General features: G+C 34.4%; 1 protein-coding gene across 1 annotated transcript in view; it reads left to right on the top strand.

Moving 5' to 3' along the window:
* The window catches only part of LOC127851126 (transient receptor potential cation channel subfamily M member 6-like), a 45916-nt gene extending 34342 nt beyond the window's left edge, over window positions 1-11574 (top strand). Inside the window, exons 17-23 of the mRNA XM_052384687.1 lie at window positions 22-264; window positions 909-1095; window positions 5042-5177; window positions 7255-7433; window positions 8775-8907; window positions 10673-10780; window positions 11292-11574. Coding sequence (XP_052240647.1) covers window positions 22-264; window positions 909-1095; window positions 5042-5177; window positions 7255-7433; window positions 8775-8907; window positions 10673-10780; window positions 11292-11574 — 1269 coding nt within the window. The remainder of the gene's footprint in view (window positions 1-21; window positions 265-908; window positions 1096-5041; window positions 5178-7254; window positions 7434-8774; window positions 8908-10672; window positions 10781-11291) is intronic.
* Window positions 11575-14808: the final 3234 nt, after the last annotated feature.

Below are 14808 nucleotides of genomic sequence, written 5' to 3'. Positions count from 1 at the left end.
ATAAATATTCTTTTCATACAGTTTATATCGTTCCCGTCGCCAACTTTTCTCTCCTTGATCCGTGACTGGTATGGGTTCGTGGGCTGCATGGAGGCTGTCAACCTGCTGTTGTGTATCCTGGGGTTCGTGCTCCATCACCTCGGTTACCCATCAGTCACCAAGGTATTGTACTGCCTCAACTCTGTGGTGTTCATTGCGAAAATCAACAAGTTCTACAGGACCAGTTGCAACGTGGGTCCCAAGATGGTCATGGTTCGCAGGATGGTGAGTCAGGCCAGAAAAACATTAGCCTCATTTTGATAAAAAGGGGCTTAAATGGATGTGCATACAGTGTTGATGTATAAGCCTGTGCAGTCCATACTGGCGGATGAGGAACCAAACTTTTCGCTTTTATGGTGTTTTTTGTTAAAAGAAAGTCTCTTTTAGAGTCTACTTAATGGTAACAGTGTTGGCTTTGACTCTGGGACCACAGTTGAGCTCTTGAGAATTTATAATCCAGAAAAAAAACTGTTTGTTTGGAAAACTAAAAAAGAATAATGGGTGATTATCCATAGCGTTTATCCAAAAAAATAAGTGAATATAAAGTAAAAATGGGCTTTAAAGATATAGTTTTCAATATTGTGGCAAATCATTTATTGATTTCCAACAATGAAACAGTTGTGGCAGTGTTTCGTACAAGAATCATTTTTTTTAGAAACATTTTTAGGAAATACAGTTATATGTATCAGTTGAAAATGTTTAGCCCAGGACTGCTTATTTCTAACGTTAAATTAATATCATATACCTATATAATAATAATAAAAAATAATTAACTGACAGACGCCATTTCGACTAATATACTATTGAAAATGTCAAAAACATATCACATAAACAAACAAACAAGCTCTAATCCTGATATTTCTCTCAAGTTTAGAGAGATGGGTCTGTTCCTGGTGGTCATGATTGTGATCCTGTTGGCGTACGGCATAGCAGCCCAGGGTCTCCTGTACACGGAGCGCTCCCCCAGCTGGGCCATAATCAAGGACGTCTTCTATTTCCCGTACTGGATGATCTATGGGGAAATCTTTTTCAAGTCCATTGGGGAATGTGACGGAGGTAAATATGTTACAATTTTTTGGCGGGACTGCTGCCACTTGTTAGCCAAGGTTTGCATTATGAGTGGAGTAACACACTTAGCTTAAAATTTATCATATTTCGCCTAGACTCTATTATCTATTGAGAAATCTTTTATAAGTCTATTGGGGACTGTGATTAATGTAATATGAGCCGCGTTATGTTAGAATATGTCAATGACATACGTAGCAAGCTTAGCTGAAGACAAGCCTGTGCATTACGCGCAGTCTGGTCAGAAGCATGTTTTTCCGTTATAAAAGCAACCAAGGCTTCATTGTTTCATTAGCGGACAGGGTAGCTGCTGACCTGACTGCCTTGTGCAGGCTAGTCTGGAGCAAGGCTTGCTGCATATGGCATAAGACCCATTTTTGCATGACGTGGCTCATATGTTACAATTTTAAGGGAATTCTTCGGCCACTTGGTAGCCAATATTTGCATAGAAAGTTGAAAAACGCAATTTTCTTTAAGTTTTGTATGTAAAGATTCCAAAGACAACGCCAAATGGAGAAGAATTTATTCTGGCATACTACAGATCTAATCAAAACTTTCAAGACCTGGATATTTTTGTATATTTCCTTAAATCGATATAATAGAAAATATGAAATTTAATAAACAAATAATAACGTAATTATCATGTCAAATAATAGCATGTTGTAACCTTTCTTTCATGCAAACAATATCGATAATTAATTAAAAGTAAGGATGGTAACGATTATCCTGATATCCGGATATCCGAATACTGGTCAAGTATCCGAATTGTAAAAGAGGATCCGAATACTTGATTAAACTATATTATCCCTGTTTTTATGCACACTATGTTCCTTATCGTATATTTCGACGTTAATCTATATACCAAACACCGTTGGCAGACTGACACACATCCGTTAAACGGTTGTTGCTCAGCGAGTGCCCCCAGCCAGTTCCCGATCACCTTGGTGATAATGACCGAGTTGCATAATTGCCAACTTGCGCCTCCGTGTTTTGTTTTATGGTCCTTACTTCTCGATAATTGACACCAATTGGCTACTTGGCTTCAATCGACGGGTGCAACAGTATGGAAAAATTATTTCTGTCCAATGAAATAAAAGTTTTTTAATTGGTCAATCAAAAGTTATCTGTTAAAAAGAAGAGTATACAAATTGCGATTTCCCTAACTGGCATATGTCGCCTGAAGTATTCTGGCGTTTCCGGCAACATCGGGTCCGTCCGAGCGCATATTCTAGTCGGCCGGCTTGGTACTTACCAAGCTAAGGAACAGACTCAATAGCGACTTAGTCGATGCAATTATTTTCATAAACAAAAACCGTAGGTCATTGCATCTTAGAAAATACAAATAAAATTAAACTGAATGTATTAAATGTATGTAGAATATACGGTATACATCGTAGTATGGTTTTGTTTTAGTTTTACGATGTGTGTGTGTTTTTTTTTAAAGAAATTACGTATTTTGCGACTTTGATATTGTTCTTATAAATGAAATTATTGAAATAAAGTAATCATATAAATGAGTTATATTGTTTGTTTAGGAAATGTTCACCCATGCCATCATTGTTTTCAAAGTTTTCAGGCAGGCCAATGTTGACATAAATATTTAAAATAAAACCATTCAGCCTTTAATTTATTGCCATAGAGAAACCAAGCTTCAACTAGTTACACCTTTGCTGCTCAGTAGCAAACTTCAAATAGCTTTATGCAACCAGCATTAATCCGAAACAGCCTGCGAGAAATTTGCAGTCTGTTCAGGTTTTATGCTTTTTTCTGAGCATCAGTATCTTGGGGTTGGAAATGAAGTGTTTCTAACTTGTATTTGTTAAGGAAGTATATTTAATAAATGTTATTTTTATGGGATAACAAACGGTGACAAAATGCGTATCTGAGCTGTTAAGGGTTTAGTCACTATAGGTAATGCTAAAGACCCTTTCAGTTATTGCCGGTTTTTAATTATCTCCCTTGTGTGACGTCATGCGATGATTATCGAGTGTATCGATTGTAAACGAGAACAGAGATCTTGTTTGAAAAAAAAATCAACGATGTAAATGGACTGAACATATGCACTAAAAGGTTTATAATTACCTAATTGTTAATACTGTATTATGTTCTAATGAAATTTTGATATTCTGTTTATAATGCTGATAAAGCAGCGATATTGTTCATCAGAGAACGTGATCGGATAACTAAATACTGAAAATCCCACAAAACAAAACAACTAAATGAGCCGTATTCATACTTATGGTAAGACATTTATAAATGATGTTTAAAAAAATAATGAAACATATGTCTATTTGATCACAATTATAAGTGGTGTGGATAGTGTTGTTGTTCATCAGCGATCGAATGTGTAAGAGGTGCATTTAATCAATTGTAAAACGAAGCCCTAAAATTCGGAATACATAAAATTGTTAAATTTTATCATTTTCTTTTCCAATGAATGAATTTTCGTTTCGTTTCAATTGAATGACAATATTAATACTTTAAAGCATACAAATGGAAAAGTAGTGTGAATAGTGATATTTTTCATCAGCGATCGAAAGTGCATTTCAATTATAAAACAAAGCCCTAACCGGCGGAATACATATCAATTTTTATTATGCTGTGGTGATTTTCTTTTCCATTGAATGGATTTTCGTTTTCTTTTCATTAAAAGACAGTATTAATAAATTTTAGCAAACATACCTAAAAGAACTCTGCATATTATGTAAATTAACTGTCGGCATGTGTACATATTGAAATCTCTTTACTAGTGATAAGGAGTGATACAAATCTAGCATTTTATGATCAATAAATCTATATATTTAATTTATATAACGCAAGTATTGTTTACCCTATTGTGATTATTTTCATGATGTTGTTTCATACACTGCAATAACGTACTTGAAATCTATACACGTAATAGCGGAGTTTACATTTACCGGTAACAGTTAAATACCTCAGTTGATTAGCAGTTAAATTGCAAAATATTTTAAATTTATTTATAGTTATTAAACATGTATTATATGATTAAACTGGCAAATATATTTTCCTGTAAATCCATTTCCGATAATGTCTTCATTTTTTATATTTTTAAATATTAAATTGAAGCAACTGTTCACTATTTTGGCTTTAAAATTTGGCTAAAATGACTGCTTAATATGCCAAGTGGTGATGACATGGGGTATCATAAATTGTGTTTAATTACCAGACACTAGGCTGAAATATGTGGTTTATGCAGGGACCCAAGTAAAGGTCCCTAGATTTATGACACCTTGTTTTCTTTGTAATTATCTGGACAGTATCAGATCATAACGAGATAATCGGGTTGTGATGAACAAAGGTGCAATAAAACACCGGGATAAAAAAGCTGCAACAAAGAGTGTCAACATTGGTGTGAAAAATTAAAACAAACAATTACATTAATCAAGAGAAGTTATTTATGTGTAACAAGGTAAGTTTTTTCAGACAAAAAAAGGTTCAAATCAGTGTGTTGCGTACATAAAATCGATCTATTAAATTGTTGTTTGCTTTCATCATTATTTGTTTTCGTTCGGTAAATTTAAATTAAATTCATTCTGAAATAAGTTCAATTTATGAGAATTTTTTAACCAAAAAAAGGTCGCGAAGTGCCAAGTATGGAGATTTTTGTCGTAACTACATTGTGTTCTAATCCCGAGTTCGTTTTTAGTAGAAACAAATAATAACAACAATATAATCGTTTCACAAATGCATTTCCTTGCATGCAAATGTTTTATTCAGACATTATTAGTAAAATTTTATTTGATATTTTGCATGATAATCATTAAAAAAGATGATTTTGTCAACCTTTCCTCTTTGCGCGACACTGTACAATTTTCTCTCTGGCGGATTTGTATTATCGCATGACGTCACATCCGGCTAAGGGACACTCTTACACTAGTAAATGCGAATAACTGAAAGGGTCTATTCTGTTCCCCAGACAAAGCTTGCAACTCTACGTGTTTGGCGGGGGAGAGGGACTGTCTTACCCCTCATTGGATGGTTCCCTTCATCCTTGCAGCCTACCTCATGATTGGCGGCATCCTTCTTCTGAACCTGCTTATAGCCATATTCAGGTAACCTGCTATTGGACATCTTTGGGTAACCTGGTTCCGCTAAAACTTTCCGTCTGGATTTTCGTTGAGAAGAGAGTTTTAACTTTCTTTAATTAAAAGACTACATGAGACGACACTTAACCTACATTCATAGAGCTCCGTTTTCCCAGAGTGACCGTGGATAATTTTGATTAATTGATTAGAAAAATGAAATTATTCTCGGTTTGATAAATATGGTATAGTATGGTTTTATACATGTTTTTAGAAGAGTAATTATGGTAATTGTTTAGCGCGAAAAATGCACGGGTTTTGTGTTTGAGATTTAGCGCGAAAGCGCACGAGTTTTTCATTTTGGGGCATATATGATTTGCAAATCTATTGAGTCGCCATTCGAGGTGTGTATTTGACAGGCACACGTTGTGGAAAAGGAAAACGAAAGGGTGATAAACCCGCCCGCCCGCCCTTAATGAACATATGCATGTCTAAATAATCGGTTACATTACTTTTACGTTTGTAATTTTGCAATATAAAAGTCGATATTAAGTTTATTATCAGTTCGGTTTTTAGTCCATGTGAGATGGGATCTAAACACAAAACCGATTCCTTTACCGAGAAAGTCGGTTGTTGTTGTTTCATTTAGGTCTGTAGCAACTAAGTTTACTTGATTATTTTGTTTCATCTTTTACTTCATATTATGTTTTTAATGTGAATTTTAAGTTATGTGCATCATATTTGTGACTCTCACTTCCACATATTTTGAAATCTTAGTAATTTTAAATGTCATTCATATCATTCTTTGTTTTCTTACGTAATGAAGGTTTAATTTTAAAAGGTAATATTACTTTTACGATTACTTAATGTTTTCTGTTTGGTGTGAATGGTTTGATTTTGACGTCGGTTGAGTACAGCTGTTGCAAAATTGTGTCATATGCCTGTATATATTACACGGAATACTTATGATTTATCTAAATTCATATTATTTTATGGATATTATGGTTTGAATGATTTGGTTGCTTATTGTCCCGGGTGCGTACGGGTTTGTTTGTTATGTTAATTTTCACAATTAGATTGATAAGATTCATTTACTTGTTTTGCTAAAGAATACTTAATGTGTACAATATAATATTTTTAGATTTCTCTTAAATTTGAGGTTTCGGGGGGGGGGGGTTGATGAAGGCACCTAGACACGGGTCTTGAGCCATGAGTCCTCGTACGTCCCACTGCCATTAAAAGAAAAAGGAAAGAAAAGAAAAATGAGCAGTTAGGGTTGCGCATCCCGCTCGCGGTTTTGCTTGAATCGTTCATTACTACCATTTATTGTATGGGGTGTACGTGAAGTCATGTGTACTTATCTTGGTGGTGCTGGTGGGTGTATCTTGTAAATAATAGCAGCTTTTAAAAATAATTCATGCTTCACATTTGTAAATTTATGCTATTTTAAGCAATGATTGATGGGCAATGGAGGCGACCTATGTGCGCTTTGGGTATCGGCGGCGATCAGTTTTCTCAAACCTTAACTCTAAATTTTAGGTTTAGACTTACCGTCTGATTTTGTATGAATTAATTTGCACTATTCACGTGCCACACATTTGCATGTTTAGTATAAATAATGACATGTCCTACACCACTTAACTAGTATCGTTTGAGTTCTTTATACATTTGAACAAGGATGTTACTTCGTTTACAGTAATCTCGAGACTCATCAACTGATCGGTGCCATTGAGGTCGATCTCCGTTGCACATGGAACACAAACGAGCGTCAGAAGAATTGTTTTTGCATGTATATATGGAAAGTCCTGACAAATTCAAACACCCACTCCTATTTTGTCTTTGGATTATTATTTACATGATAATGATAATGATGTTGATAGGATGATGATGATATGGTTGATAATGATGATGAGAATTTAATTGTATTTTGAGAATAGAGAATAATAAATTTACTCATAACTATGAGTAAATCTACTCTCTATTTCAGCATCTTTTTCAGCTCTGTGTTGAGAAATTCATTCCAGAGAATTCCATGAAAGCATTCTGCACAGACTCATCAGGGACGACACTTTATGCAGATGCATTAAATCTACTCTTGTTTTTCTAGCAACGTGTTCAACTCAGTGGAAAGGAACTCTTTCCAGATCTGGAAGTTTGAGATGTACTACCTGGTGATGGAATACTCCAACAAAACGTTCCTCGTGCCTCCGTTGAGCATCCTCGTACACGTCTACCTGGTGGTGACCTCCATCGTCAAGAAGTTGGGCTGGAGTAAACCCAGGGATGGTGAGTGTGACAATCGTGTAATGTGCTTCAGTGACTATGGTGTGTACATAATTGTTGAATTGTGCTATCATGCTCTTTATGCCAAAACTGGCCCCGCCCCAGGATTAACATAGACTTTTAAATTGAATGTATTTAAAATCTTCTTTTCTTAAACAATAAAGACTAGAATTTCTATATTTGGTATGTAACGTCTTTTAGAGGTCTTTTAAAAAGTTTGTTCAGATTATTCCCCATGGGTCAAGACTGGCCCCATCCCGGGGATCTTCAGTTTAACACTGACTGAAGTAAAATTGTTAAAACCTTTCTTGTCTGAAACAACAAAAAAGACTTCATATTTGGTGTGTATCATCATCTACATGTGATCTGTAAAACCTGTGCAAATTAAGCCCATGGTGTAAAAACAGGCCCCTCCCCTAACTAGTTTAACACAGATATATAAAGGGAAACCCTTAACAATTCTTCTTATCTGAGACCGCAAATCCAAAGACTTATATAATTTGTATATAAAATCATCTAGAGGACCTTAATAAGTTTTAAAATTATGCCAAAACTGGCACTGCCTTAGAGATCAACAGTTTTAAGCATTCCTGAGCCCTAACTGCTCAAGCTATTGGCATGCGTAACATCTTTGTCTATGTGTGTACATGTTTGGCGTGTATCTCATCTCCTCTTTGACAAATGGGCAGAAACTGACAAAACTTATTAGGAAGTTTCTGAATGGTCCTTAAAAAACATTGTTGAAATCCTTCAAGTCCGTTGATTAAGCAGTTCATAGGGCTTAAAGATGAATTATAATCATGAACACTTAAAACAAATCGTGTCTGAAACTGCAAGGCAAAGAGGTTTCATATTTGGTATCTATAATTGTTGTGTGGTCCCTTCCACAAAAATTCAAACTAATCCCCTGGTGTAAAGTCTGGCCTCATCAAAGGGAAGGTCACAACATTTACAAAGATTGACAAAACAAAAACTACTGTAAAATTCTTCTTAAACTTTAATTCATGAAAAATAAGTGAAAATCAGCATTATAGTAAGGGAAATATCAGGGCAAATTACACTTTAGTGGGGATAATGCACTTCTTCAGTTAGAGAAATATCATGGAATTCTCCGGAAATTCCAAATCCACCATAAAATCACTATCTTTGAAAGCTATTGACTATTGTAAACTTTCCAATCTAGGACTGAATGGACCGGTTCTGGGTTCAAATTGGATTTCAGTTGAAGATAACATCACATTAAAATTATATATGATAAAAATAAATCCGACAACAGAAAAGCTGAACGGTCTGTGTTTGTCTACTGTTAATTGTCAGCTATAGATGTCTTACTTTTTATTTCAGGGCAGTGGCTGGACAAGAAGCATCAAGAGTACCTGCAGATATTTGAGAAGACGATGATGTCTGATTTTCTTAGAAGGAAACGAGAGGCTGACCAGAACAGCCTTGATACAAGGGTGCAGAACCTTGAAAAAAGGTCAGCACCAAGTTTCAAGAGCATGCTGTATTTAATCTTTTACAGCGTAGATACCTATTTTGACTCGTGCGTAGTCCTTAAAAAATCAAATTAAATCAATGACCTCTTCATTACAAAACTTTAGATACTGATAAGCAGCGACTCGGAGGCTATTGTGATTTCATTCTGGTTTCAAAAGCCATTTTCACTGAAGTGGGAAAGGGTTAATTTTTCAAAGAATTGAGTTTTTTGTTTCTTTTGTTATTCTTTAGGCTTTTTGAGCTCAACATGCTTATGTTGAGCTATAACGATACCATAGCTCATAGTTCGTCCATGTGTGTGTTTGTGCATGTTTCCGTCTGTCAACTTTTTCTTCAAACACCAATTCCTCATGAACCACTTCCACAGAAATTTACAAAACTTCACAGGAATGTTTTTTGGGTGGTCATCTACGAATATATAAAGAAGTGAAACTCCAGCTGCTGGAGCAGTATTGAATTCTCATTATACACAATTAGTTGGTCCTGTATTTAAGGCAAGTGACCAATTGCCAAAACAGTACAAAACAGCACAAAACAGCACAATACAAAACAACATACAGAACACATAAAAAACATTGTTAAATTGTTATTGTTTAGGTCACATCACCCAAAAAGAAGTTTAAAAATAAAAACCTAAACAATATGTTCTTATACTGCAAGGCCCTGAGGTTTAATATTTGATATTTAGCATTGTATCATTGTCCTCTACAAGGTTTGTTCAAATTATGACATTGGAGTGAAAACTAGCCCTACCCCGGGGGTCAATACTTTTACAAAGACATATATAGGGAAAACCTTTATTAAAATCTTCTTGTCTGAAACTACAAAGCCCAAGGCTTAAATATTTTCTATGTAATATCATATACATGTCCTCTTCAAAGTTTGTTCAAATTATGCCACTTTTTGTTTTACGATGATGATTTTAATAATAAAAAATAAATAAGGCAAGTCTCTTTAAAAAAAAAACGTTTGTTCTCATTTAAATATAAATAATACACATTGTTTTCACTACAGTAATTTGTGTTCTATCTATACATGAGGTCACCATTATTTTGCTACAGAGACATCATTCAGTTGTATTTAATCATAAATTGAATACAGGCAATAGGTATGCTGGATTCACATAGATGTCAATGTGTTCGTCACTCTGCCTGTAGAATCAAACTTTCCGGACTAGGTTCTCAAATACTGTTAAACATAAAACATTTAAACTTGCAATTAGTGTTCATTATGAAGTGGTGCAGTGTACATTTTTCATTATCCTATGCAACAACTTTCAAAAACTGTGCCCTGTTTTCAACCTTAAAATTTCTATGACATGATTATTAAAGCTTTCTCATTATAATTACAACATTGTGGCATTAGGGGGCAGCTCTAATTAATTTCGTTTTATCCATATAACTGGGCAAGCTAACTCAGTTGCTAAAGCACTGGACTTCAAATTGGAGAATTTCAGGTTTGATTCCCGGCCACGCCAAAGAACTTGTGTAGTGATTGGTCATAAAATTCTTGCCACGTCCATTCTCCCCTACCTATGATTCAAGGAGGACAGTTGTCAGTTTCTTGCATAAGTATGTCAACTTTGCACTGGTGAGCCAGCTCACCTAGGGAAAGTTTACCTTGGTCTGCTGGAAGCTGAGATATGACTGAAAAATTTTTGGAAATTGCCAAAAATATCCAACTTAATAATAAAATTATTCGCAAAACGTGTCGATATATAATTATTTATTAAATGCTTATGAAAGGGTGGATCTGCAGATCAAGCTGATTGAGGATGAAGTATTAGGTGACAATCACCAGCGAGAGTTCCCAGAGTTCCCCGCTGGCACAATCATCACTATCGTCATTGGAAGGTAAAAGACTTAATGCATGTGCGGAAAGTGTCATCCCAGATAAGCCTGGTCACAGTGCAACCTTTTAAGCTCAATTAGAATTGTTGTTCACCCAAAATGCTTGGGATTGGCTGTGTCACACTGTAAAGAAAATAGAGTATTTGGTGTAAATAAAAGAACATATGTTATGGTATGGTAACTCGCTGGTGCAGCTTAAATTTTACTTTGTTTAGATTCGTTCTGCAATCGATGCATATATTTATGGACTGTTTAGTCCATGACACCAAATCACAGAAATTGTGTAAAATGGAAAAATAGACACTTCTTGTTTTTTGGTTTTATTTTACTAAATTGCATTTCCATTTTAAAGTTAATGAATTGAGAAAAGGTAAAAATGGCATGCACATTGATAATTGAAAAATGACATTAGTCAAGACATGGGCAGGGTAGCAAGTAAGAATGCTGTATTTTAACTAAACTTCTATTTAATTGGTTTAAAAAAGAACAATTAAACTGTGTATCTTAATTACAGCGACGGGAGTCCGACAATTGTGAGGGCGCGTCCCCCTTCTGCCTTGTCAAAGGACGATGGAACAGGTGATGTTGCCAAGGAGGATCAAAATAGAGCAGCAACAGCAAAATCTGATGGAATAAACAATATTGATGAAGATGAAAAGAAGATTAAGAATGACGCTTATGTTGACAGAGAAATAACTGAAGCTGAAAAGGAAATGGTCAAACACAACATGAGGGCAGAAAAGAAGGAGCGACGAAGAAAAAGAAGAGAACGAAGAGAAAAGAGACTGAAAGTTTAAATGCTGGGCTATCTGCCATACATGATGTCAGTCAGCCTGGCTTTTTAAAGTTTATGGATTCTTATGTAGGAAAAGATGAAAAAGGACCTGGAGAACTTGACCCGTCCAATGGGGACGGGTCACAGGCAAGGGAACGGCCTTGGACAGCTCCTCAGAGGTCAAGGTCACCAAAGGTATTCACCAGACTGATATGCAGTTTACTGAAGACACCATAAAAGGAAACTACCAGCCTGGAATTAAAGCTTCAACATGTTTAGAATCAATGTATGTATGTGTGTACATGTACTATTTGAACTGAATTTAAAACAGAATAATAAGAAACAATATAGTATGGCTGTTTTTTTTACTTTAACTCATTTCCCTTTGAATGTTTTTGGTTAGTTTGGATTTATTGATGTTTATGATTTTTAATTCATGACCCTTTAAATGTTTTTGTTGGGTTTTATGGCTGTTTATGCATTAAATGACTGGTCTTGGTTGGTATAGATTTATGGCTGTTAATGATTTTAACTCATGACATTTCGACTGATTTTAGTTAGGTTGGCTGTCAGTCTGCCTAAATTATTATTATTAATGATATTTTCATTAATATTGATGTCATAAATCATTGTTATTTGAATATAAATTTGTATTATATCATTTTTGATTACGTGATTGTATAATTTGATAACTTTCCTCAGTGTATCTGTTGTAGAAAGTGTTTGCTTTTAAATTCATATTGAACATTTCTATAGTACAGAATTCATGTACTTTCTTGATTTAATATGATATCTCTTTACCCCCGTTCTCACATAGCTGCGACTTTACGACGATCATCCCGATCAAGCCACGATCTGAAAAAAAGGAACGAGGCCATTCTGAGTCTAAATAGAGCAATTTTGAAAATTATGGTCTTCATTTCGACCGTTCTACGATGCCCCTACGTCAAACGCTTACTGCGTTTACTGCCGCGACATTCACGATCATACTACGACGCTACGTAGAGCTTTTACTGCGCTTTTACTACGATCATGAAGATCTCCCCACGATGCTTCCGCGCTGCCTGTACAATGACGGCGCTTCTACTACGCTCTTTGTACGACTTTACACCGATTCTTGTTGGCCACGATCCCGCTACGCTTGTTTTGAGCATGTTCAAAATAAGCTTGGCGAGAGCGTAAAGCTCTCCGATCATGAAGACTCTACCGTGATCATACTACGCTTATGAAGACTCCACTACGTTTCTCCTGCGATTCGTCACGATCGGCCACGTTTTCGGCCATGCTTTAATCGTAGTAGAAGCGACGTCTATGTGTGAACGGGGGGTTAGAGTATAGGTATATTGATACAGTATGATACTCTCAATGTGATTGCAATCATAAATCTAATCTTCCATAAATAAATACATAAATAAATGTATATATATATATAATTATATATATATAATTATATATATATATATATATATATATATATATATATATATATATATATATATATATATATATATATATATATATATATATATATATATATATATATATATATATATATATATATATATTTATTTATTTATTTATTTATTTATTTATTTATTTATTTATTTATTTATTTATTTATAGTTATATATATATATATATATTTATTTATTTTTATTTATTTATTTATTTATTGACCATTTGACCATTTAAGCTGTTAAATGCACAACTTGGTGTATGAAATCATAAGCATATTTGATGGCTTAATCATAGGCGGGAATGCTGATAGAAACAAAGCCCTATGTTTTCGTAAATTTTGTATGAGTTCAGGTCAAAAATCAATACATTTGGCAGAGGGGTGGTAATGTAAATGGTGAATTGTAGACAGAATGAATATAATCCCTCCAAATTATTGTACATCCCCCGCCCCTTTTCTTTTTAACTGACATAATTAAATGGCCTTTTTCATTGTTATTCTCTCTTTAAATCAAGTGGTTATAATTTTAAAAATAATATGAACAGTTTGAAATTTAAACCAAACATCTATCAATAAGCAAGTTTATTCAGAGTTTTTTGTTTAAACACATACCTTATGGTCAGTTCATAAATTCAAAAGTGTTTGTTTTTTGCCACAAATATTTAATAAGGAAAATGATTAATCATAATTCAGCAGTATAATGCTCAGATGCAATGAAACATGAGTGTTTTCTATTGTATTGTTTTTTTTAACTTTTCATTGTATTACATATGAGCCGTGCTCTGTGAGAAGGAGGTTTAATGCATGTGCGTAAAGCGCCGTCCCAGATTAACCTGAGCAGTCCGCAAAGGCTAATCAGGGACGACACTTTCTAGTTTCAAGTTATTTTCGTTTCAAGAAAGTCTCTTCTTAGAAAAAAACTAGTTTTTGCGCAAAGTATCATCCCTGATTAGCATGTGAGGACTGCACAGGCTAATCTGGGACGACACTTCACGCACTTGCATTTAACCTTTTTTTCACAGAGCACGACTCGTATGTTTATTTCAATTAAGTAATTGTTAGAAGTCTTTGATAAGATTCACAGGAATACGTTTTGGTGCATGTTTTATGTAGTTTGCACCAATAACCTTAAAATAAAATGTAGAAAACTAATTGAGTGCAACTGTAGATTAATTCTAATTGAAATAAAGCTATTTTTGCTTTTCTGTATATATTATCTTATCTCAAAAAAGATATATCTGTCATTTTTATTATGTATAACAGAAACAACGTTAATCATATGAGTGTTGTTAGAAAAAAAAATGAAAATTAGTATTATTGGAAATTTCAAATAAGCCTGAATCTCTAAATTAGTTTCTTTGTTTTTGGCTATTGACAGTCTGTCATGTTATACACATAAGAGTACGATCTCACGTGATGTTGCAGTTTTTATTGAGATTGAATGTTAACTATATGCCTTCTTTTTTAACAGACCCTAGTTTGTAGATGCAATACACTTTGTAAAACGTGATTTGCGTGGACGATTTAGTGCTGTGATGTTTTGTTGGTATTTATACAGGTTATTTAAAATGTGTGTATACACGCATGTTGTAAATATTTTAGTTAGCATATTGGGATTAGTTTTACTATTTGTTTTCCTTATTTATTATTGTTTACCTTATTTGTTTTCGTATTTTATGCCGCTACTTTATAATAAGCAGCATATAAATTTGCCCTTGTTTGTCCGTCCGTCAAGCCAACTTTTGTGTGTCGCAGTCAAATTGTAAATGTGAAACTTTGCGATCATTTCAACCAGCATGT

Source organism: Dreissena polymorpha, chromosome 11 (genome assembly GCF_020536995.1).
Source record: "Dreissena polymorpha isolate Duluth1 chromosome 11, UMN_Dpol_1.0, whole genome shotgun sequence".
Classification (NCBI taxonomy): Eukaryota; Metazoa; Mollusca; class Bivalvia; order Myida; family Dreissenidae; genus Dreissena; species Dreissena polymorpha.
Note: the sequence above shows the minus strand (reverse complement) of the source record. Positions and strands in the feature narration are given on the sequence as shown.